The sequence below is a fragment of the Pinus tabuliformis genome, chromosome J, assembly GCF_031772625.1.
Source record: "Pinus tabuliformis cultivar Carrire ecotype Pingquan chromosome J, CPIR1, whole genome shotgun sequence".
NCBI lineage: Eukaryota > Viridiplantae > Streptophyta > Pinopsida > Pinales > Pinaceae > Pinus > Pinus tabuliformis.
Window position 1 is genome coordinate 632,519,562 of NC_142295.1, and position 25,741 is coordinate 632,545,302.

Here is a 25,741-nt window from a genome sequence, read left to right on the forward strand (position 1 = left end):
ATGTTGTTCGAGTGATGCTATCGTCTGCAATTCATAATCAATATCTTTATCAGAAGCAAACTCTGCTGGATGACTCTCCACTACCCAATCTGATGTTGGATCAATGTCTTCCAACACAATGGGATCTGAATCAGGCCTTTTGTTCAGCAATTGGTTGCATCTGAGCCTGAGGTTGCATTGGACATAGACTAGATCATTTAACCGTTTTTGATCCAAACGGTTTCTCTTCTTTGTGTGAATCCTCTCAAAGACAGACCAATTGCGCTCACACCCAGTAGCACTGCAAGTTTGACTCAAAATACGAATTGCAAACTTCTGCAATTCAGGAGAACGGCTACCAAAAGCTTCCCACCATTGTGCTGCAAAAAACATAGGTGTGTAATGAGTTGGGTCAACAAAATTACAAATTATATCCAACTTTCAAATTATAAATGATTTAACAAAATAAGTATTAAGAATTTGAAAATTGAAATTTTTGTTTACCTTGCTCATCTGCTTCCCTTGCAATCTTTGCTAGGTTCTTCCCAAAGGTACCTGAGGCATTGCTGAAGGTTGTGACCTATCGGTGTATCTCCAGTTGATCACACTCCAATGCAATCATGCGATCAATGCAGTCAATCAATCCATCTCTAACCTCCCCCCTCAAAGCTCCTGTTTCCTTAGCTTTATAATGATACTGTGGGTTCAAAAAATACCCAGCTGCATGTATAGGGCGATGGAGTTGATTGTTCCATCTTTCATCAATGATTGCCCAAATGGGCCCATACTTAGCCACTCTATCCTTGTATGCCCTCTTTATTTGCTCCTTTGCTTGATCCATAGCCTCATAAATGAAGCCCATAGCCAATCTTTCTCCATCCAACGACCGCAACACCTTAACCAGTGGCTCAGCAAGCTTCACAATCTCTACTGCCTTTCTCCAAAATATTTCTTCATTAACTTTCTTTTTCAATTCTTTGCCTTCTAGTTTGTGAGACCACTGGCTTTGATTCCATTCTTCACTGGAAAAAATCTTTTGCAAGTTTCTATGTTGTGAAAGCATAGATTGCAATGTCAAAAAATGAGTAGCAAATCTAGTGATGGCAGGCCTAATAATATCCCTGCCCCCTGTGTGTTTCCTCATCAGGCTCAAAATCCATGAATGATTGTAGATAAATTTTGTTATGCTTTTGGCATGATCTACAATGTTTTTGACCCAATCTAATTTGCCAATATCCTCAAGCATGAGGTCTATGCAATGTGCAACACATGGGGTCCAAAAGATGGTTCTGTGTTTTTCCTCTAATAGTTTACCAACAAGAACATAGTTAGAGGCATTATTTGTGATGACTTGAACAACATTAGCCACCCCCACCTCCTCAACAGTCTCATCCAATAACTGAAACAAGAATTTTCCATCTTTTACCTTATCAGATGCATCAACTGATTTTAGAAACATGGTTCCCTATGGGCAGAAGATAAGAAATTTTATGATGGTACGGTTTCTTTGATTAGTCCATCCATCTGACATGATGGTACATCCTGTTCTTTCCCATGAGTCCTTGAAATCTTTCAAATACTCATTAATGGAGGCAATTTCTTTCTGCAAACGATACCCCCTTAGCTCATGCATAGTAGGGCCTTTGAAGCCTTTTCCAGCAGCATGTATGGCATCAAACATAGGCTCATAATATGGTGAATGGGAAGCATTGAAGGGGATATCAGCATCATACCACCATCTACATATGTAATCACAAGCAGTCTCCCTCAATTCTTTCTTCCAATGGTCATCTAAAGTGGGCTGCATATGACTTTTACTAGCTTGAGGACCATGTGCATCTGATGGAGAGGAGGGAGTGAAACAACTTTTGATATTCATATCACCTTTTTTCATTTTACCCTTTCCCTTTTCTTGAATAGACTCAAAAGAGGGAGGAACATATCGGAAGGGGTTGGATGCATCAGTACAAGGGATAGAGGAAGAACCCTCAAAATCAAAATGGGGGTTGGTAGCCAACATTTTTTGTATATTCCTCTTCCTCCCAATTTCAGCCTCTTTTTGCCTAGCCTCATCTTCATTAAACATTTCAAAGCTGGCTAACAAATCCTTCCTAATCTCCCCAATTTTTGGTGAGGTACATGGAGTAATTTGGCCTCTAATCCTTGCCAAGTGTTGTTTCAACCTATTAATGCCCCTAGGACCATCCTTAACTTTCCTATGGAAAAATTTGCAATGCATTTGACTATCAACCATTTCAACATATGCCCAAGCAACTCTTTCACTCTAGGTGCCATTTTTTGACTTGGAAATGAAAGCAAAAAATCTGAAAATGAAAACAAAAAAAAAACATTGATTCAATGTTTATTTCTTTCACAAAAAACACTCTTTTCAACTTCTAGATTTGCACATAAAATTTAATAAGCAAAAACAAATTCTTACAATTGAAAAAATATACCTCCAGGCACAAACTGCCTCCTCAAGGTTGCTCCAAGAAACCAACTCCTCAATGTTGCTCCAAATTGCTGCCCAAGAAGCTCCTCACTCCAGCTACAATGCTTGCTCAAGACTCTTCACTGCTGCTCCAAAAACAAACTCAACAACTCCTCACAAACTCTCACTGAAATTCTCACTCAAATGCATGAGATGGCTGTGAGGAAATGAGAGGGGTTGGGTGGGTTAAATAGGGTTTAGGAGAGGGGAATGGACCCCAAAGACAAAATAAACAAAAAACAAACTGGTTTGGAGTCCCCCAAAAGAAACATTAAAAAAAACGCTGTTTTTACGGGTTATTGGGCCGCTGTACACAACCTGGCTGAGTTAATATGGACTCGGCCGAGCCAGCCAAGTTAATACCGAGCCAGTCGAGTTGTTAGGCAAACTAGCCGGCTGAATCGTTTCCTAGGCCGGGTCACAGCTGAAGGGTTTGGCTCGGACCAACTCGGTCGAGTCGGTTCTGAGTCGACTGTGTTTGAAAACAATGAGCTAGAGGCAGCGCAGTGATTTGTAGTGATCACGCAGAGAGGGGCATAGAGAGTTTTGGTTGGAGGATCTTCTCCGGAGCCAAGAATACTCAGCAGAAAGGCAGAGGGACACACAAAGTTGGCAGCGCAGAGGCCAAAGAGGTTGGCGCAGAGCCATGAAGATCCACGCAGGCCCCACGCAGAGCAGCGCAAAAGCCTTCACGTAAAAGTCCGAATTTGCGGAGGAGGCTGACGTTTCTGAGTCGAGAGGGTTGGAATCAACTCTTGAGAGAAAATCGATTCCCAATAGAGGTGATGCAATGCCTAGAGGTCGACGTAGGCCCACGCAGGGGCAGTGCAGAAGTAGCCAGAGAACTCGTTGGTTCAGCTGTCGGATCAGCCGGGACCATTGTTTTAAAAAACAGGCGAGTCGACTCCAACTTGGCCGAGTCAGACTGAGTCAATGCCTAGCGGGGTCGGCTCGGTGGCCGAAACAGAACGATTGGCTGGGTTGTTACCGAGCTAGTCATTGACTCGGTCGATTCGGTCGACTGAGTAACAATTCGCCCGACTCGGTAATGACTCGCCCGACTCCGACTCGGCCTGCTCGGCTCTTTGACAAAAATCCTGAAGCACAGTTGTCAAAAGTTGTTCCGCCTCCTACATATCAATGGTTGGGTTGTTGTTTATTGCATATTTATAGCCTTAAAGTAATCTATCACTGTGAGAAAGTTTTGAAAATTATAAGGCCGAAGTATGGTTATCCTAGTGGCATGAATTAGAAAACTGAAACAATGCATTGAGCCATACAATGATTTTAAAAAGGCAAACTTTCTAGAAACGGACTAATAAATACATATTTACCTCTGATTGTTCTAGAGCTTGACCATAATTAATCAAGGGTTTTGAGACTTCATTAAGGGCAGAGAATTGGTATTATTGTTGTTGTAGTCTAGTGATTGTCCTTAGGTTGAGGCAGAAAAGAATCCTGGCATTGGTGGCTAAGTATGAACTTTGTATTGGATAGTGCACTGGGTGCCATTTTGATATAATGGATATATTCATGAGCCTACTTTGATCATATGTTGTCTTCTCTCTATATTCTAAAGCTTTTTGTTTGGAAACATGAATGACAATCTTTAAAATTATGTTTTTTATAAAAAATAAATATTTAATGTATTTTTTAAAACGACCGAGTCATTGAAATCAAGTCGGTTGAGTCGATACCGAGTCGGAGTCGACCCTCAGTCATTTCCGAACCGGAGTCAGAGTTTTAAAACATTGCTCTAGCTTCAACAATTCGATTTAACTGATCAACTCTCTATGTGTTTTCCAAATGACCATCAAGCCTCCTTAAATAATCTTCTCGCTGACATTCAATGGCCCAGATTAGAAGCTAATCAATGGCTAAGATCATTTCTGCTTGATCCTCATCTTCTTCTAGAAGTTACACCCACAGTTAGATTAATACCCATTAATTATTTTAATTTCCTAAGTTTAAACTTAGGGACCCATTAAATGTCCTCGAAAAAACCCAATGCGGGAAAACCAGTGCAGCAGTTGAGGGTTTTATTATTATGCAGTAGTAATTCTGAATACAATCTCTGGATGCCTTCCTGACAATCCAATTATAGAAAATATCACTGACAGAGAGATTTGTGAGATTACCTCACACTATCACTGGAAGTCTTGGCTGATCCAACCCTTGAATGAACAGTGCCTAGCTGCATTTGTGCAGCCTCTGCATCAGCCCAACGTCACTCTTCCTGTCTGATCGATTTGCCTTTGAGATTCTAACTTCTGCTCTCTCGGACTCACACCCGGGATTCCAGCTATAGAAATCGAACCCTCCAGCAATTTCAGACTCCCTCAAGGCTTCTGCGCTGCCTTCGCATCAACCTACGCTGCCTCTGCGTCAACCTTTTTGGCTGTACGTTGCCTTTATTGGATCTCTCTCTCTCTCTCTTCTTTGCTGAGTATTCTCCAATCGAGAAAGATTTCCCTTCAGATACTATCTCTGCCCCTCTTTGCAAAAGATCACTATCAAAAATCTCTCTGGCAGCTGCTCTGCTTCAGAAAATCAAACTTCTGATCTTCTCACGGTGTATTCTCCAAGTGCCCATCAAGCCTTATCTTATAATCCTCTCGTTGATCAATTAACGACCCAGATTGGATTCTAATCAATGGCTAGGATCATATTGACTTGATCTCTGCCTTCTTCTAGAAGCTTCACCCACAGTTTAGATTAATACCCATTAATTATTTTAATTTCCTAAGTTTAAACTTAGGGACCCATTAAAAATAATTAATTATTTTAATAAAACTGTATCCAGGTGGAATTTCCCAAAATGCTTTTAGGGTTCTTTGAAATACATGTGCCCAAGTCTCCCTGTAAAATTTGAGACTTAGAGCACATCTGATGCTACTAGAAATCAACAGAGACTTTGTTGCAGATAAATACTGTCAGATGCACATAAATCCATACTTCAATAGTACATAATGCAAATAGTAATATGAGTAACAATCTTGAGAAGAGATTCTCCCTCTGACTAGGAATCTACTTCATTCATCTTCATTCATGTCACCAACTTGTCTCTATTAGTGTCATGCAACAACATATCTGTTAGATCATAAGCATATATCTATCATGGCTATTAGCATCATGACATCAATCTTTCATCAAAGGCTAGACTTGAAATATTAGGGCAGTAGACAGATGTGACATCATATCTCAAAGATTATGAACACAATAACACTTTTATCAAGTCACTTAATCAAGTTAGGGCATTCGATTTTACCATATGCCATCAAGACATGACCACAAGTAGTAAGAGATTTAGAACATCAATCTCATATTTCTACCTCTAACATCAAGGTTACCATGCTTATCATGATCAATAGGATCAAGTTAGGTCATTCAACAAAACTTTACCAAAAACAACAAGAGTGTCAATCTTTCTTTCCATCATGCTTATCACAAGCATTATCCATAAGAATTAATGAGCTAACCTTCTTGTTGGAAATAACACTGAGAGGGGGGGGGGGGTGAATCAGTATTATCAGATCAATAAAACTTTTTCATTTCCATACTTAGGTACATATACGCTACTTCATCCAAGGGAACCCGCGTGTATACGCAGCTGTGTCTAAAGCAACTAGCGTATATCCAAAATACTTATGATTCAGTTAATCATTAAATGTTGATCTTTAGTTAGTGCATCAGATCTTCATTAACCATATGAACAGTAAGCAGGTGCAGTAAAAACAGAACAGATCATCAAACACAAGAAGCACACATGAACACCATGATATAAGGTGGAAACCCAATGTGGGTGAAAACCACCTGCTGCAATTCGTTTCTATCTTCCTTTATTAAGAAACTTCTTTTACAATGTACTGGTGCAGTCCTTTACCAGCACGCAGGCTACAACCTGCAGAAGGCTACAACCTTCTCTCGTTCTCCAGAATCTCCTGGAAGGGAGCTCCAACCCCCTTTGCTCTTGTACTAGCTGAGAAACTAGTACGTAGGCGCCGGCCTACAATCTTCTCTCCTCCAGGTACCACGTTTCATACATTTTTAGACTGGATACTCCTGAAGCACAACACTATAATCTGAAGGCCACGTTTCATCCAATTTTCATACTGGACCCATAACTATCATTGAAGCTCATAACAATCACTATTAGCATTATCAATTTCTGAATCACTGAAACACTAAAACCCTGTCAGTCACCACAACACAGAGCAGACACAGAACTCTGCAAAATCATTCAGACCCAATTGCAACTTCAAATATCAAACTTCAAAATGTATACGCTACTACGCTGAATCAAACCCGCGTACATACGTGCTTTTGCCAAAGACAACCCGCGTACAGATCTAAAAATAATTTCTCATAACTTGCAGCTGTACCAGACATCAGTCATACTCATAACACTTATAGAACAATACATGCGTCAGTATGTAGATCTAGAATAAGCATCATAAAGATAGTTCATTTCAAACCATTTGATCCCGATCTCTCCTTAGATCTTGTTCTCCATCAACCGGTGAGATCCCTCCTTAGCTCAGATCAAGCAATGCATCATCAACCCATAACCTACATCCTGGATCTCATACTTCTTCAGATATTCAAGACTTTTCGGATACTCTTGCCTAATGATCTTCTTCTCCTTTTATAGTCTTAGGCCTTACTCAATACCACGGTCCAAAACCATAATAAATCAATACCAAGAGCCCAATACTTGGGATCAACACACTTGTCGAGATACCATGGTCCAAAACCATAGGTTCAAATACCGAGGACTAACTACCACGGACCAAAAGTAAGCTTTCCCACATGTACGCACTTTTCCTTGCGTGAAAGTGCGTGTATACGCATACGCTCCTTTTTCTCCGCTTACCCGCGTGTATACGCGCTTTCATCAAGTATAACCCGCGTATACCTTTCTTTTGACCTACTGCACTAGATCTGCCATCTGATTAAGTTGCCATCACCTGTATCATGCCTCTGAGTGAGTTGCCATCAAGGACAACACCTGTATCATAATGCCAACAATCTCCCCCTTTGGACTTGATGGCAACCACTACACCAAGTCACTCTCCCCCTTTGACATCAAGGGCAAAGGGGGGACCAAGATATTCTCTTCTTGATCTCCATCTGCTGTCCATACTCCCCCTGAGTACCTGCTGGAATCTTTGATTGAGCTCCCCCTTTGTACATGCCAAGATGTACCAATCCGTCCATGCTCCCCCTGAGCACATGCAAGGTCTGCAAAAGCATAACATGACTCTATACATACATCAATCTCCCAATCAAGTGGGAATACACCATTTTTGACTCATCCACCTAACCAAGTGGGGATATACCAAATGTTTATACATGACTTATTACATCATCCATCCCATGCATAGTGGGGTAATAAAATACATCATATGACTCACAAAGACCAAGGACTTAAACAAGACCATGATAGTTATCAGCAGCTATCATACACCATATGATAAGCATCTAACATCCAGACCTGTAACCTGCAATCCATTCTTTTGGTCAAGCAAGATATGTCAATAAGCATTATCACCAAGGACTTCTAACCATAATGCCAACAATGCATTATTTGAAGTATATGCTCCCCCTGAACCTGTGCCATGCCATCATCAACAGTGACTGAACCATATCAGACTTCTGTACTGCTGCTTTTCTTCAGAACATCATATACGCGACTGTGCAGCATATAACTCGCGTATATACGCGACTTGTCTTCATGAACCCCGCGTATGAGATTTGGAACACTGATGTTCCACACTTCCAGCTTCCTCTGAATCGGTCATGTCTGTATACTCTGCTATGCCATATCTTTCTGGCTGTACTTCCCTTTTCTTCCATATTTTCAACTGTGATGATGTTTTCTTCTTTTGGTTTGGTGTCCACAATCTTCTCCTGCATTCTTTCGCTATGTGTCCCAGCTTGTTGCATACATAACATCTTACATGTTTTATATTCCTTCTGTAGCAATCAGCAGCTTTGTGACCAAACATATTGCAAGCAAAACAATATCCCTTAAAGTACCTGGAACGTGATGATCTTTCTGTTTGACGGTCTTGGACCATTCTACTTCTGCATCTGGCTGCAACATGTCCAAGATTATGACATACATAACACTCAATATTGTTCATCGGAGGAGTACAAGATTTCCTTTGAAGAATTTCTTTCCTTGGCTGTTGATCCTTGTTGATTATTTTAGATTTTTCATTAGAGTTCCTTGCCTTTCCTTGTGAGCTAGATTCATCTTCAACAGATTCATAAAAACCAAGGCCAGTTTTGATAGCAGGAGATCGTTGACTACTAAGAATATCATCCAAAATCTTAGTACTATCTTGAAATTGCAATAGTTTATCCTTTTCTTCTAATTCACCTTTCAAGATATTTACCTCAACTTGATGTTGTCCTTCCTTTTCCAGACATTGCTTCTCAAAGTTTCCTCAGACTTTCTTCCTTCTTCCACTTGTTGCCTTAGTTTGAAAATCTCATTTTCTTGTTCTTCATTCAGCACCGACAGCATTTGTCGTATTCTGGAGGCACATTCCAACTGAGCCTTTAAGCTGATAATTTCTTCTTTGAGGGCACTCTCTCGTTTGCTAGGTAGATCTTGTTAATCTATGATTTTATCTGATGCTTCATTTGCTTGTCCATCTTCAGTCTGAGGTGATTCAGGATCTGAATGCTTGCTTCCACTCAATAGCAGGCTGTCATTGTTCCTTTGAGCTGTCTTCTTCTTTTGACGCGCTTTCTTTCCCATTGTTCTACGGATCTCCTTCAAGCGATCAAGCTTCTACCGAAGGACCTGCTCCGATACCAATTGTTGGAGATAATATTGAGAAGGGGGGGTGAATCAGTATTATCAGATCAATAAAACTTTTTCATTTCCATACTTAGGTACATATACGCTACTTCATCCAAGGGAACCCGCGTGTATACGCAGCTGTGTCTAAAGCAACTAGCGTATATCCAAAATAATTATGATTCAATTAATCATTAAATGTTGATCTTTAGTTAGTGCATCAGATATTCATTAACCATATGAACAGTAAGTTGGTGCAGTGAAAACAGAACAGATCATCAAACACAAGAAGCACACATGAACACCATGATATAAGGTGGAAACTCAATGTGGGTGAAAACCACCTGCTGCAATTCGTTTCTATTTTCCTTTATTAAGAAACTTATTTTACAATGTACTAGTGCAGTCCTTTACCAGCACGCAGGCTACAACCTGCAGAAGGCTACAACCTTCTCTCGTTCTCCAGACTCTCCTGGAAGGGAGCTCCAACCCCCTTTGCTCTTGTACTAGCTGAGAAACTAGTACGTAGGCGCCGGCCTACAATCTTCTCTCCTCCAGGTACCACGTTTCATACATTTTCAGACTGGATACTCCTAAAGCACAACACTATAATCTGAAGGCCACGTTTCATCCAATTTTCATACTGGACCCATAACTATCATTGAAGCTCATAACAATCACTACTAGCATTATCAATTTTGAATAACTGAAACACTGAAACCCTGTCAGTCACCAGAACACAGAGCAGACACAGAACTCTGCAAAATCATTCAGACCCAACTGCAACTTCAAATATCAAACTTCAAAATGTATACGCTACTACGCTGAATCAAACCCGCGTACATACGCGCTTTTGCCAAAGACAACCCACGTACAGATCTAAAAATAATTTTTCATAACTTGCAGCTGTACCAGACATCAGTCATACTCATAACACTTATAGAACAATACATGCGTCAGTATGTAGATCTAGAATAAGCATCATAAAGATAGTTCATTTCAAACCATTTAATCCCGATCTCTCCTTAGATCTTGTTCTCCATCAACCGGTGAGATCCCTCCTTAGCTCGGATCAAGCAATGCATCATCAACCCATAACCTACATCCTGGATCTCATACTTCTTCAGATATTCAAGACTTTTCGGATACTCTTGCCTAATGATCTTCTTCTCCTTTTATAGTCTTAGGCCTTACTCAATACCACGGTCCAAAACCATAATAAATTAATACCAAGAGCCCAATACTTGGGATCAGCACACTTGTCGAGATACCATGGTCCAAAACCATAGGTTCAAATACCGAGGACTAACTACCACGGACCAAAAGTAAGCTTTCCCACATGTACGCACTTTTCCTTGCATGAAAGTGTGTGTATACGCATACGCTCCTTTTTCTCCGCTTACCCGCGTGTATACGCGCTTTCATCAAGTATAACCTGCATATACCTTTCTTTTGACCTACTGCACTAGATCTGCCATCTGATTAAGTTTCCATCACCTGTATCATGCCTCTGAGTGAGTTGCCATCAAGGACAACACCTGTATCATAATGCCAACACTTCTATGTGAAATCCATCATGACTTATGCACATCAAGTATCAAGAGTATCATCTACTAGAGTCAAGGTGCTAGCCTTCATTATAGGATCAAGATATCCAACAGATAGATGTTAGCCAAACATCAAGTATATCAATGTATCAACATTAGATAGCCTCATAGAATTCAAGAAGATCAAAAGTTCAACACCAGGTGCATCATTTCATCATAGGAAACATAGATCCAAGTCACTTTCATATGCATGTATGAGCCATTAAAGAAAGATACATTCTCATCATTACTTAGGGCTTACCTAGCCATCAATGTTTGTTAGGGTCCCACCCTAACCCCCTTATTTATGTCATGGGATCACGTCATAGTCAAGAGTCAATAAAGCCCATATTAATATTTGTAAGTGGTTAACCCGCAATTAATGACGGGACCATAGTTAGTTGCAAATGGGCCGTAGTATTAGATAGATGGTATTAATAAAACCCACGGTAATGGCCCGTGGTATTGCATGTATGAGTCATATATAAAGGATAGAGACTCCCTGCGAGGAGCATTGTGTCTTGTTTTGTAATCGAGCTCTGCTCTATTGGAGGTTGCCCCCTCGAAGAGGCATGTGAACCTCTCTGAATAATAAAATCATTGCTATTCTGTGTTCTGGGTATCTTTTCTTCGCATATTCTGTATTTGGGTATTATTTTGCAGGTTAAGAGCATAACAAGTGGTATCAGAGCACTTTCCAGGGCTCGGTGGGATCTCCAATTTTTAGTAAAATTTTTTTTGGCTAGAGACGTGTTCCGGCGTCTTTAAACCACGGGATTTGTCGTTAAGCGCATAAACCTGCGGATTTGGGGAGGCATGCATGCAGGAAATACAAGAGGTGGTCACGTCTGTTGGACTCCCTTGTAACCCCTGTGGGTACCCCTTCGAGTAGTAGCGCATTAGACAGAACCGCGCACGGACTGTCTTCCACGTACCCTCTGGGTATATAGGAAGCCCCCTAGGCTCCCTTGAAACCTCGCCATAGATAAACCTTCAGCCGTCTTGTGGCTACAGTACACCGAGAACAGCACTCGGAGAGATTACTCGCCCGTACGATAGGGTAGTCGGGTTGTACGGCTAAGGGTACGGTCGATCCTCCTTAGTTAGAGCCCTGAAACATTGGGCCGAGTACTACTGTCAGACCCTTATGTATATTGCGATCTGTAGCACCTGACACTCCTCTAGACCATAGTTCCCTTTTCTATCGGGGGATCACACATCATCTATTCCAGATCCGCGTGTGCAAAGACGTGCCGCAGCAGCAGACATCAGTCCCGCAGCTCCATCAGATCCGCAACAACAGTTGTTCCACCATTCAGATCTCTCAGATCCACCAGATCGGAGTTGTTGTGAAGGGTTCCTATACCGGGGTCTACTTTTCGCAGGACTTCTGGCAGATCTTCCGAGGCGCTTGTTGGTGATCTAGCCCATCAGCATCAGGACGACGAGCTGAGCAAGGTGGTACCATTCAATTTATTAGTAAAAAAAAATTTAATTTTAGGCGATCCCAAATTTTTCATCAAGTTGGTGTATGGTAGAAACTAGAGCTCAAGCGATGGCCAATGAAAGACTGGACAAACTTGAAGCAAATATGAGCTCCCTCCAACGTGAGATTAGCGGACTAAGTCTCCAGGTACAGGAAGCACTCTCGAAGGGCAAGGAACCAGCCCACGAGGAGGCGTATAATGGCCATGAATACCATGAGGGTGAGTCGAGCCACTCTCCTCACGTCTGGCACACCCATCCACCACCTAGTCAGCGACCTCCCAAGTTGGATATGCATAAATTTGACGGTTCTCACACGTCAGCATGGCTAGCACAAATTGAGCAGTATTTCAAATTGAATCATATCCTAGATGATTGGACTAAGCTTATGGTGGGGACCATGTACTTGGACAATGAACGATGGCAATGGGGGGAATGGCATCAGCATTGCAATGGACCTTTTCAGAATTGGGACCAATTTACCAAAGCTCTTCGAAATCGCTTTGAACAGGAAGACTCTTTTTTGGGGCGTCTCACTAAGCTCCGACAGACGGGTACACTGGATGAATATATTACCGCTTTTGAAGCCTTAGCCTTCCGCACTAAGGGTCTCACAGATGAGTTCTACACGGAATGTTTTATCAGCGGTCTTAAAGAAGCCATCAAAGCTCAAGTTCTACTCCACCACCCTCCCACGTGGACAGAGGCTTGCCAGGTAGCTCGTAAGGTGGAACGTGCATTAGCAGCCCAATACAGCCACCCCAATTTCCCCGCTAAAGGTTGTCCCCCACAGGCTCCCAACACGACTCAGACACTTAAGATTCAAAAGGTGTCACCTGCGGAAATGGCCGAAAGAAGGAAGCAAGGACTATGTTACTACTGTGATGAAAAATATTCCCCGCGTCATAAATGCAAGGAGCCCAAGTTTTTTCAAATAGATGCCACTGACTACAGCTCCACCGAGGAAGATCCACCACTTGAGGAACCGGAGGAGATCGAAGAAGACAACCAAAAGGATATTATATCTGACGAACCAGTTATTTCGCTAAATGCGTTGGCAGGAATTTCTTCCCCTCAAACTCTCAAAATCAGGGGTTTTCTTAAACATCGCCCAATGGTAGTCTTGATTGATAGTGGAAGTACCCATAATTTCATCCATCAAAAAATCGCAGAAGCAGTGCATTGTTTTGTATGGGCAGTCTCTAACTTCCAAGTCCGAATTGCAGATGGGGGCACAATGAAATGTGAAGGCCGCCGTGAAAATGTCAAACTTCAAATGGGGGATTATCAGTTGAAAACCCACATGTTTGCCATACACATGGGGGGTTGCGACATTGTCCTAGGCGCTGAATGGCTCCGCACTCTTGGGCCAATCACAATGGATTTCCAGGAGTTATATATGAGTTTTAAGCAGAACAACTCCACACATACCCTCCGTGGACTCCAGGCGGGAGCCCCTCAATCATCAGCTCGCATAGGATGGAAAAATTGTTAAAAAAGGGCCATCATGGAGTGGTCGCTCAATTTAATGCCATCCAGGTAGTCGAAACCTTATCTCTGCCAATTCATCCTGAGATGCAACAGATTTTAAATAACCATAGGACGGTCTTTGACAAGCCTCATGAGCTTCCACCCTCGCGAGGGGAACATGATCATAGCATCACCTTGGTTCCAGGGGCCCAACCCCCAAATGTGCGGCCATACAGATATCCGTTCACCCAAAAGAATGAAATAGAAAAAATCATCAAGGAATTGTTGGAAGCAGGTGTCATTCGTCCCAGCATTAGTCCTTATTCATCCCCAGTGGTCATGGTCCTCAAGAAAGATGGGGAGTGGCGGATGTGTCCCGACTTCAGAGCCCTCAATAAGTTGACAGTCAAAGATAAATTTCCCATCCCGGTGGTTGACGATTTGCTGGACGAACTCAATGGGGCTCAATTCTTCACTAAGTTGGATCTTCACTTAGGCTACCACCAAATTCGCATGAAGGAAGTCGACATTCCCAAGACGGCTTTCAGAACTCATGAAGGCCATTATGAGTTCCTGGTCATGCCATTTGGTCTCTGTAATGCCCCCTCTACTTTTCAGAGCCTTATGAATCACATTCTCAAACCATATCTCAGAAAATTTGTCCTTGTCTTCTTCGATGACATCCTCATCTATAGTGGCACTTGGGCGGCACATCTTCAACTTGTAGATCTACTCTTGCAACTGCTCCGCAAGCATAAATTATTTGTCAAGATGTCTAAGTGTTCGTTTGGCATGGAAGAAGTTGAGTATTTGGGCCACATTGTGGGGCATGAAGGTGTCAAGGTGGACCCCAAAAAGATCCAGGCAATGCAAGAATGGCCTCAACCTAAGACCTTGAAGAGCTTGAGAGGATTTTTGGGTCTCACAGGCTATTATCGTAAATTTGTCCGCAACTATGGCCGCATAGCGAAGCCCCTCACTCAACTCCTCAAGAAAAATTCCTTCTTCTGGAACGGGGAAGCACAACAGGCATTTACTGCTCTCAAAAACGCCATGTGTTCCACTCCAGTCTTAGCACTACCTGACTTCACCAAATCCTTTGTCATTGAATGTGATGCTTCGGGTACAGGTATTGGGGCGGTCTTAATGCAGGAAGGGCGACCATTGGCCTTCACAAGCCAACAACTCAGTGGGAGGAATCTGGGCCAATCTACCTACGAGAAGGAAATGATGGCCATCTTACATGCAATCGAGACCTGGCAACCTTACTTATTGGGGCGACGTTTCCAAATCCGCACAGATCATCACAGTCTTAAATATTTTTTGGAGCAACACCTATCCTCCCCACAACAAAATAAATGGTTAGCCAAAGTGCTGGGATATGATTATGAGATCATTTACAAGAAAGGGAAAGACAACAGTGTAGCAGATGCATTATCTCACCAATTTGAGGAGGAAAGTACTTTGCTCGCAATTTCCCTCCCCATTCCAGATTGGATTGAAGAGGCTCGCAGGGAATGGTTTTCACACCCTGGGCTCTCCCAACTCATTTCTCAATTGCAGGTCGATCCTAATTCTAGCAAGGGCTACTCATGGCAGAATGATATTCTTCGCTACAAGGACAGAGTTGTAATATCACCAACATCCACCCTCAAAAGTCGCATTTTGGCAGAATTGCACTCATCTGCCATTGCAGGACATTCAGGCTTTCAGAAGACGTATGCTCGCACCAGAAGATCATTTTTTTGGATAGGCATGAAACATGACATCCTTACTTTCGTAGCAGAATGTGATGTCTGTCAACACCACAAAGGGGAAACCGTCAACACACCAGGCTCATTACAACCATTGCCCATTCCGGCATCAATTTGGACGGAGGTTTCTATGGATTTCATTACAGGTCTTCCAAAGTCAGGGAACAAGTCAGTCATCATGGTGGTTGTGGACCGACTGTCGAAGTATGCTCATTTCTGCGCCCTACCCCACCCGTTTACATCAACTTTGGTTGCTCAATATTTCATGGATCAGATCTTCAAATTGCATGGCATGCCCACTTCTATTGTGTCCGACCGCGACCCGATCTTCACCAGTAATTTTTGGCAGGAACTCTTCAGAATACAAGGCACTCAACTCAAACTCAGTACTTCATATCATCCGCAAATAGATGGTCAAACCGAAGCCGTCAACAAATGTCTAGAAACCTACCTTAGGTGTTTCACTTCAGAAAAGCAACACCTTTGGGTACAGTGGTTACCTCTGGCTGAATGGTGGTATAACACCAACTATCATGCCACCACCAAAATGACTCCCTATGAAGCAGTCTATGGTCAACTTCTGCCTTCCCCTACTTCTTATCTCAAGGGGTGCTCCAAAGTACAAGCAATGGATCAACTCCTACAACACCGCGCAACCATGCTCGCCCATCTTAGAGAGAATCTTCATCAAGCTCAGAACCGCATGAAGCAACAGGCCGACCAACATCGCTCAGAGCGCCAATTTCAAGAAGGGGATCAGGTCTTTTTGAGGCTGCAACCATATAAGCAAACATCACTCAAAGACAAGGGTTGTCAAAAGCTCTCTCCAAAATTCTACGGACCATTCCAAGTACTTCAACGCATTGGAGAAGTGGCTTACAAGTTGGCTTTGCCACCTACGGCAAAAATCCATCCAGTTTTCCATGTATCGTGCCTCAAGAAAGTGATTGGGAACAATTGCCGAGTCCAAACCAGTCTACCTGAATTGGACGAAGAAGGGTCAATCTGGCTTCAACCCGAACAGGTTCTAGATACACGAGACAAGCACTTGCGCGACCGCATGATTAAGGAAGTCCTCGTCAAATGGAAAGACACCTCTCCGGAAGATGCAACTTGGGAACCAACCACTATTCTTCAGCAGTTTCCGTAGCTTCAGCCTTGAGGACAAGGCTAGTCTTAAGGGGGAGTGCATGTTAGGGTCCCACCCTAACCCCCTTATTTATGTCATGGGATCACGCCATAGTCAAGAGTCAATAAAGCCCATATTAATATTTGTAAGTGGTTAACCCGCAATTAATGACGGGACCACAGTTAGTTGCAAATGGGCCGTAGTATTAGATAGATGGTATTAATAAAACCCACGGTATTGGCTCGTGGTATTGCATGTATGAGTCATATATAAAGGATAGAGACTCCCTGCGAGGAGCATTGTGTCTTGTTTTGTAATCGAGCTCTGCTCTATTGGAGGTTGCCCCCTCGAAGAGGCATGTGAACATTGCTCTCTGAATAATAAAATCATTGCTATTCTGTGTTCTGGGTATCTTTTCTTCGCATATTCTGTATTTGGGTATTATTTTGCAGGTTAAGAGCATAACAATGTTACTGCTGAAATACAACATACCGTGCATACCTTGTGGTATTACCTGTGCACCTTTTCATTATACATAGGTAGCTTGTAGCACTTTGTCATGTATAGTGTCTCTCAACCATTTCCAGCTCTAGCCATTTTTCCTGCATTTCAAATGATCCTCAAGAAGGATTCACTCATCACATCTCATCAAGGAAGTTAGAAACATCCATATATGCAGGAAGTGTAAACAATAAACATAATAATTAGATCCATAAGACTAAACAAAATTAAGAGGCATCATAAGTCAAGAAATACTTATCTTCAATGAGAGGTGATCCTCTCCCTCTTGAACCAGCGATCACCAACCAACCAATCAACCAACCAGGGCTACTAGGGATTATCCCATCTAGGGCTTCATCAAATCTTTCACAAGTGCTTGAGCCTCCTCATATTGACCATGCTTTTCCATAAACAAGGGTTTTCTTTCCAACCCTAACCTCATAGAATCCATCAAACCCTAATAGTAAAGTTGGCTAAAGTTTTCTTCAAACCCTAGAATTCTTTTAGTTCTCCACCATCCTCTTTTTGCTTCTATCAATGTTGTCATCATCGGGGTGATCTCCATGGCTTTCCTTCAACCTGCCTTTGATACCATGTTAATTTTTCATAGGGCTACATTGTTCTTTGCTTTGATAATTGCATTTCTTTATTAACACATAAAGTTCACCCCATATCATCATTACATTATTTAGATCTACAATATTATTTATCAGCATATGCAATTATGTAGAAAGAACAACATCATCATCATCAATGCAGCGGAACATAAAGGAACAATAGAAGAGAAGCACGCACACATAGATACACTAGGATTGGTCGGAGACTAGGGCTAGACCCACTACGGGGAAAACCCTTGGAAATTCTTCTTCTTCTTAGATCATCATCAAATGAGTCAGCAAAAAAGAGTACAATGATCCATATCTTTATGCAACAAAATAACTAGAACATCCATAATATGACCTTAAACATGCTTATACTCAAAGACCCTGATTCTGAGGACTGTAATGCACTGTCACTGACTGTAGTCAATTGCTGAATATGGTTGTCACTGAGCGGAATCTTCAGAATACTGATACTTCATCTTTTGGTCCCAGACGCATGTAGAGATATTGTGAGCGAGCAACTAAGACAAATCTGGACACTCTCTGGGGAACTGGATGAGTGTGTCTGGGACAGATCTGGATGCTCCCATGAGAACTGTATGTAGGCGTCCGGGGTCCAATTGCACTACAGAAACCCTAGCCTCCTAGCTGCTCCCTTAGACATTGTGTGCGAGCACCCGAGACTTCTTGGACACTCTTAGGACCATACTGTGCTAGTGTCCAAGGATGAATATCCTTAGTTATGAGCGTGTGTCCGAGGCTCAGAAACCCTAGACACATGCGAGCTTCGACCCTGTAGTTTCAGACCCTTTGCGCGAGCTTTCCTCCGTCAGACCTGTGCGAACCAAACAATAGAAGAGAGAAGAGAGTGCTTGATGATTGTGTCCAAATGAGCTTGAGGTCTCTTCTATTTATAGGCTTTCATGAGGGTCCACTTGATGTTGAGGCCGACCTGTCCAATTGTACATGTGCTTAGGGCCGACCTAAACCAATATACATGAGTAAATAAATAAATTCAAAAACCAACTTCTGCTTGTCCAAATAAGGTGATCTTTAGGTTGATTTTGGTCCTCTCGAAAAGAGGAATCTATTGCAATTATTATCTTCATCATATGAGCTGTCCAAAGTGGAATTTCACCGCAGTTGCATAATTTTAACATAAATTACAATTGGTATTAATCAATTGAATCTTGTGTTTAGTATTGTAACCGTTAAATCATTGGATACAATACTATACTTAAATTGTATCTCTTGCTGATGGATGGCCAGTTATAATTAATGGTCAGTTATAATTATTGTGGATTTAGAGATTGTAATGCTTGTTCATTAGTACTGTTATTGTTGATTTCATTGTTGAATAAGGGAAGAAAATTCTGCTGAAACCCTAAGGGAAAAATTATCCTAGGGCATTACAAATGACAAGTACAATTACATATCTTAATAATCCTCATCCTCATTAACAAAAATAGTACAAGGTGCTTTTTAAGCAAAACTAGAGCGTGGGCTGATTAGAGATAAATTTTTGGTGGTAGATTAAATCTATTTTGGCCATAGAAGGGCCCCACCCTTATTGGGTGCTTGAGTGAGCCTGCAGAAACAAAAAGGTCGTGGAAACAGGGCAGATTTGGGCTGAAAATCGGCAGTGTTTCCAAATCAGGAATGCCATCCAAGCATTTTGGCGTTTCTGGTATGGGTACGCCAGCTTGGGGACTGTTTCCTGCAGCATGGAATGGAACTATAATCAAATCTATGTATTGCAATATTAGAACACCAATGTTTCCTTTCGTAATATTTTTATCAGAGAGGTAGGTTGCCTCAATTGTTAGATCAGAAAATGCCACCCAAGCGTTTTGGTTGTTTCGGTGTTTCGGGTATGGGTACACCAGCTTGGGGGCTGTTTCCTGCAACATGGAATGAAACTGTAATCACATCTATGTATTGTGATATTAGAACAGTAACACCAATGTTTCCTTTTTTAATTTTGTTATCAGAGAGGTAGGTTGCCTTGATTGATAGAGTTTTAAGACTGTTTCACTACATTTCACTCTTTATACAGGTGTGGCTCAGCTCAAGTGTTTTGAGAATCTGCTACTTACACAGTGGCTGTCAGCAATCTGACAGGAAATTAAATTGGATGTCATTGCATTCTCAGCCCCATATGAGAATAAACTAATTCTTTAAATGGTGACTGACACTTGAGCTTGGGATTACGGCACCCTTGATCTGCTCTACATTTGTGCTTTATGGGCTAGAGAGTACACATAAGCTCATGTGCTGAATTGAAGTTTTGAATGCATTATTCATCCAGTTTTTTCTATTTTGACCATTGATATATTCACTGATCCTGCTTTTGTCAGTAATGGAGACTGTTATCATGTCATTCTTTATTTCTTTCTGTTTTATTTCAGCCATAAATTTTATTGCTGAACTTTGTTCTAGAATGATGGGAAAGGGTGGTCATGCAGGCCTATTTTCTGAATAGAAATATTTCACCTAAGCATTGGATCTTATTTTTCAGATTACAATGTCCATTGCTAGGGAGGTTGCCTCTATTGCACATCTTGGTGTTGAGGTATACATTTGTATGCCTTGTTTATTTTCGTCATTACATTCATCTTTGGTACCCATCTTAACCTTTAGGCCTTATGCAAATTATGGGGGTTCAGCAAGTAATCTGCTGCATTTATTATATTTTAGTAAAGGTTTTTGCTTTCCATGGAGTGGATATTTCTGGCAATATTTATTTCAGGTAGCAATAGTGGTCGGAGGGGGTAACTTTTTCCGTGGATCCACCTGGGCTGGATGTGGTGGACTTGACCGCTCTTCTGCTGATCACATTGGGTATGTGGAATTCCTACTCTCCTTTGGCTGATATCTATTTATAAAGCAAATAGCAAAGCGATTGTACTCTAATGTCACATATCTATGTCATTCATGAAGAAACTACTGTTTTGTTTGGTACTTTATTGCTTTAAAACTGTTTCTATTATGTGAGAGAAATGGAGCTTTATTTAGAAAACGGTTCTCTCTGAGTCTTATCTCAATAGAAAATTTATGGAGCAAAAGTTTTGAAGATCCATATTAAATGCTTACATTCTTATGAGATAAAAACTTTATATCTATTTTATTATTATTATTATTATTTTTTCCATGGAAAACATCCTTGGGGAAACCCTGTGTGTGCTTCCTTGCATTGTTGCTTGCATGTACTTCTGGCTAGAGGGACTCTGCTAGACTTGAACCCATGACCTCTTAGTGATCTCTGCCTTGAACTGGTCACTCTAAACCGAGCTAATCCACTGGCCTTAAAGTGTGTGTGTATTTTTCCCCAAGGAAAACCTCACAGGATTTTCCCCTTAGAATATTTGAATATTTGGATGGAGGGCAGCTTAGCCACCGGTAATAATAGCATCTGGTTACCCAATGGAACTCAGCTGAACTCAAACCTTAGCCAAATCAGAACTGGAGACCTCATGGTGAACTCCATCTTGAAACAGTCCATTTGAATAGGTTGAGCTAACTCACTAGCTAAGTCACAAGAGTCAAGACATAGGACAAGGAAAAATGAGTGTTTGACATGAGACACGATGACCCAGAAAACTGGACACAGAGCACATGGTTTATATATATATATATATATTATTGAAAAGATTACAGATCACACATACAGAAATGAAATTAGATATAACGATTCAAATTTTGTGAGAAACTAGAACATTTGCATGTACAAATTCAATCATACAACTAGCTACTACTTACTAGTACTACATCAATGATGATCAAATCAGTGTTGTTAAAAGCGCGATAAAATCGCGCTTTTTTCAAAAAATCGCGATTTTTTCACCTTAACGCATAAATCGCGCTTTTTATCCCAAAAAATCGGCGGATTTTTTTATAGCGTTTTTTTCGAAAAAAGCGCGATTTTTATGGAAAAAATCGGCGAGGCGCGGGGCAGCGGGTTATAATAGCCAAAATGCGATTTTTTTTTATGTCATTTTTGACTTGGGCGCGCGTTGGAGGAGGAGAAGTGTTGGGAGAGAGGAGCTGAAGGGTTTGGAAGCAAATCCAAGTGCTTGTTGGAGAATTTCAAGAGGAGATCACAAATTTCTCCATAAAAACGGTATGTAGATTATTTTTTTTTTGATTTCCTTGTTTAAAAACTTTGTTTTTCATTGTTTTTGGTTGGCAAATTTCATATGGGCAGTGGGCACCATTTTCCTTTTGTTTTTAAAGAATTTATTGTATTTTTTCATTGATTTGGGATGGGTAACTTGGTATGAGTATGGGAACCAATTTTATTTTATTTTTCATTTTTTTTAAACATTGTTTATGTTTTTTCATTGTTTTTTGGCATTGCCATTTGGTTGGGTAACTTGGGTTTGGAACTTTGGATTTTGGAAATTTGTATTTTGTAATTTTGTAAATGCTAAATTGTAATTTGTATTATGTAATCCTAAATTCCTATTTCCTAATCCTTATTTTTCCATAGGTTTGCAAATTCAAAATTCAAAAACAAACATGCCAAGGAAATTGGATCCTTTCTGGGAATATGGTGAACCTAAAGCTCTGAATGATAGACAAAACTTGAATTGCAAGTTGTGTGGAAAGGAGATAAGCGGGGGGGTGTACAGGTTGAAGTACCACCTTGCACAAATCCCTGGACGTGATGTGGGGCCCTGTATAAATACAAATCCTGAACTTATCCAAAGAGCCATGAGAGCATTGGGAGAATTAGAGCACACTAGAGAGGCCAAAGAAGAACTCAAAAGGCAACTAAGAAGGTCAGCTGAAGGAGGTGGACCAAGTGGCACTGGTTCTACTGCAGCGTCAGTCAATCCGGTAGCTGCATCATCATTTTTTGTTCCTCGAACCACACTTGGTTCACAACCAACTATCGGTTCAATGCTAAAAAGAACTGAAAAAGAACAAGCTGATAGGTTGATGGCAAAATTTCTCCTCTGGAGTGATATTCCTTTCAGCATTGTAAGGAATAATCCATTTTTCCAACCTGCTGTTGATGCTATTGCCAGTGTTGGCCCGGGGTACAAAATCCCTTCTTATCATGATTTCAGAGGCCAGATTCTTCAAGAGGAAAAGCGTGACTTCACCCAAAGATTGGAGGATTTTAGGGCATCATGGGCACAAACAGGATGCACTGTTATGTCAGATGGTTGGACTGACCAAAAAGGGAGAACCCTTATAAACTTCTTGGTTAGTTGTCCCAAGGGGACTATGTTTATCAAATCTATTGATGCAACTCATCAAATCAAAGATGCAAGAACTTTATGTGATTTGCTGGATGTGTTTATTTTGGAGGTGGGTGCAGAAAATGTTGTCCAAGTCATAACGGACAATGCTGCAAATTATGTTGCTGCTGGTAGAATGCTTATGGACAGGGATCCTACTTTATTTTGGACACCTTGTGCTGTCCATTGTATTGATTTGATGTTAGAGGACATAGGGAAAATTCCCTTTGTCAAAGATATTGTTGACTCATCAAAAAGCATCACAAAATTTATATATAATCATACATCTGTTCTTAGCTTGATGAGAAGATTCACCAACAACAAAGAGTTGGTGCGCCCCGCCATTACACGGTTTGCGACGAGTTTCATATCTCTTCAATCCCTTTTGAATTCTATGTGGGATTTGAAGAGAATGTTTCTTTCAGAGGAGTGGCGTGCTTCGTCAATGAGCCGCAAACCAGAAGGAGAGGCGGTATGCAGACTAGTTTCATACCAGGAAGACTTCTGGGCGGGAGTGCAGGAGGTGTGCGCCGTTACTGAACCTTTGGTAAAGGTTCTTCGGTTGGTTGATGGTGAGAAGCCCGCAATGGGCTATTTGTATGAAGCCATGGACAGGGCCAAAGAAGCCATTCGGTCCTACTATGATGATAAGGGAGATGATGGGTTTCAGAAACAACTCCTTCTATGGGAAGTGATTGATGAGCGATGGAACAACACACTCCATCGTCCCATTCATGCTGCTGGGCTTTTCCTGAACCCTGCATTTTCTTATGCATGTGGGTTTGATTTTGATGCTGAGGTCGTGGAAGGATTATTAACCTGTGTCCAGAAGATGGTGAGATCTCCAGAACAACGTATAGAGATCTCTAGACAAATTGAGACATATAAGATGTCAGGTGGCACATTTGGCTTTGAGATGGCTGTCACTGATAGGACGATTAAAATGCCAGGTATTTTTTAGTTTGTACTTTGTAACTTTGTTTCAAATTTCATTGTCTCTTCAAATTCCATTTTTTTCTTATGTTTATTTAAAATTTTATTTGTAATTTTGTTGTAGACGCATGGTGGAAGATGTATGGTGGCAGAGTACCCCTTTTGCAAAAGCTTGCCGTACGCATCCTCAGCCAAACATGCAGCTCCTCAGGATGTGAGCGCAATTGGAGTGTATTTGAAAAAATACACAACAAGAAGCGCAATAGGTTAACACTTAAACATTTAAAATATTGCAAATTTCCAAATAAATTTTTGAATTCATTAAAGTTTTAAACAATATTTTTTTTATAATATTAATTATTAATTATTATTTCATGAACTTTGTACAGGTTGGAGTCCCATAGACTTAATGACATGGTCTATGTCTACTACAATCTTCGATTGTGGGTGAGGCAACTAGAGAGGACACCTGATATGGAAGCCATCTCATTGGATGGGATTGACACCACTGCTGAATGGAGGGTTGAGACCGAGAGGCCTCTCATGGATCCCACTGATGATTGGTTAGTGCAGGATGAGGGGGAGGAGGAGGAGGAGGAGGAGCAGGAGCAGGAGCAGGTGGAGGAGGAGGAGCAGGAGGAGGAGGTGACACCGCCTACCCGGGCTACCACTACCACCAGTAGAGGACGTGGTCTCCTTCTACCTCAGCCTCCTGTAGCTGCTACTACTAGTTCTTCAGCTTCTAGAGCACATCAGACTCCACTGCCATTTCCACCAGCACAGGCACCAGCTTCTACATCTAGAGGGAAAGAGAAAGCTGTGCCATTTTCTCGCAAGAGGGGCAGAGGAAATCAATAGGATTAGACTTTCATTTTATTGTATATGACATTATGACATGATGAGATACATTATCATATTTTTTGTTGATATTTTGAGGCTGAGTTGGGACTCAGGACTTACTATTCAGGACATGATTCAATGTTATGTGTGATTTTAGCGCTAGAAATGATATTAAACATCTTATATATTAGTTTTTTTATCATATTTATGTGTCAATGTATTTATTTTATGTTGTAGATGGTTTAGATATTAAAAAAATTGAAAAAAAATGAAAAAAAAATGAATATTTTTGTGCCAAACGCTTTTTTCCCGCTTTTGCCGATTTTTTCCGCTTTATTCCCGACGCCGATTTAATCCCGCTCGCGCTTTTAACAACATTGGATCAAATGACAAACACACAAGAAATATGAACCATAAACTACAGTTTTCACATTAAGTCATCAAAATCAAAATGTACTATAGAGATATTGAGTCACTGCTATAGGTGGGAATGCCAATGGCAAATACACAACAGGGTAGATACTAGAACTGAAGATGGAAGAATCTGAAAGCTTGTGACTGTCAGTGGCCCTACATGTCAAAATCATCAAAATCAACATCACTGCCAGTGCTCTGTCCTCCATCCTCCTCTTCTATATCGAATCCAATTTGTGCACCTGCTGGTGTGGAGGATGACCCCTCAAGAGGATCACCATCATCACAAGTGACTACTTCTAGCACTAGATCATTAAGATCCAAGTTAGGTAATGCCAACTCACCATTATTGTTCAAATCCATATCATCAGGAAGCACATCCCACATCTTTGTCTTTCCTTGAACCACTCCTCCCTTTGCCTATAGTAAGATGGAGGTTGGTGTGCACATACGTCATTGTCGCTGCCCTAGACTGATTAAGCCTGCTCTTCTTCAAACTG

At 41.3% G+C, this 25,741-nt stretch overlaps 2 protein-coding genes across 2 annotated transcripts in view; both read left to right on the plus strand.

The window, feature by feature from the left end:
- Nucleotides 1-25,741, plus strand: part of LOC149228530 (Amino acid kinase family protein) — a 214,888-nt gene that overhangs the window by 184,551 nt on the left and 4,596 nt on the right. Inside the window, exons 3-4 of the mRNA XM_089378255.1 lie at nt 20,327-20,380; nt 20,558-20,649. Coding sequence (XP_089234381.1) covers nt 20,327-20,380; nt 20,558-20,649 — 146 coding nt within the window. The remainder of the gene's footprint in view (nt 1-20,326; nt 20,381-20,557; nt 20,650-25,741) is intronic.
- On the plus strand, nt 22,954-25,353 carry LOC149228532 (uncharacterized). The gene is made up of 4 exons (XM_089376865.1): nt 22,954-24,004; nt 24,112-24,253; nt 24,377-24,632; nt 25,312-25,353. The coding sequence occupies exons 1-4, from the start codon at nt 22,969-22,971 to the stop codon at nt 25,351-25,353; spliced, it is 1,476 nt and encodes a 491-aa protein (XP_089232991.1). The 5' UTR covers nt 22,954-22,968.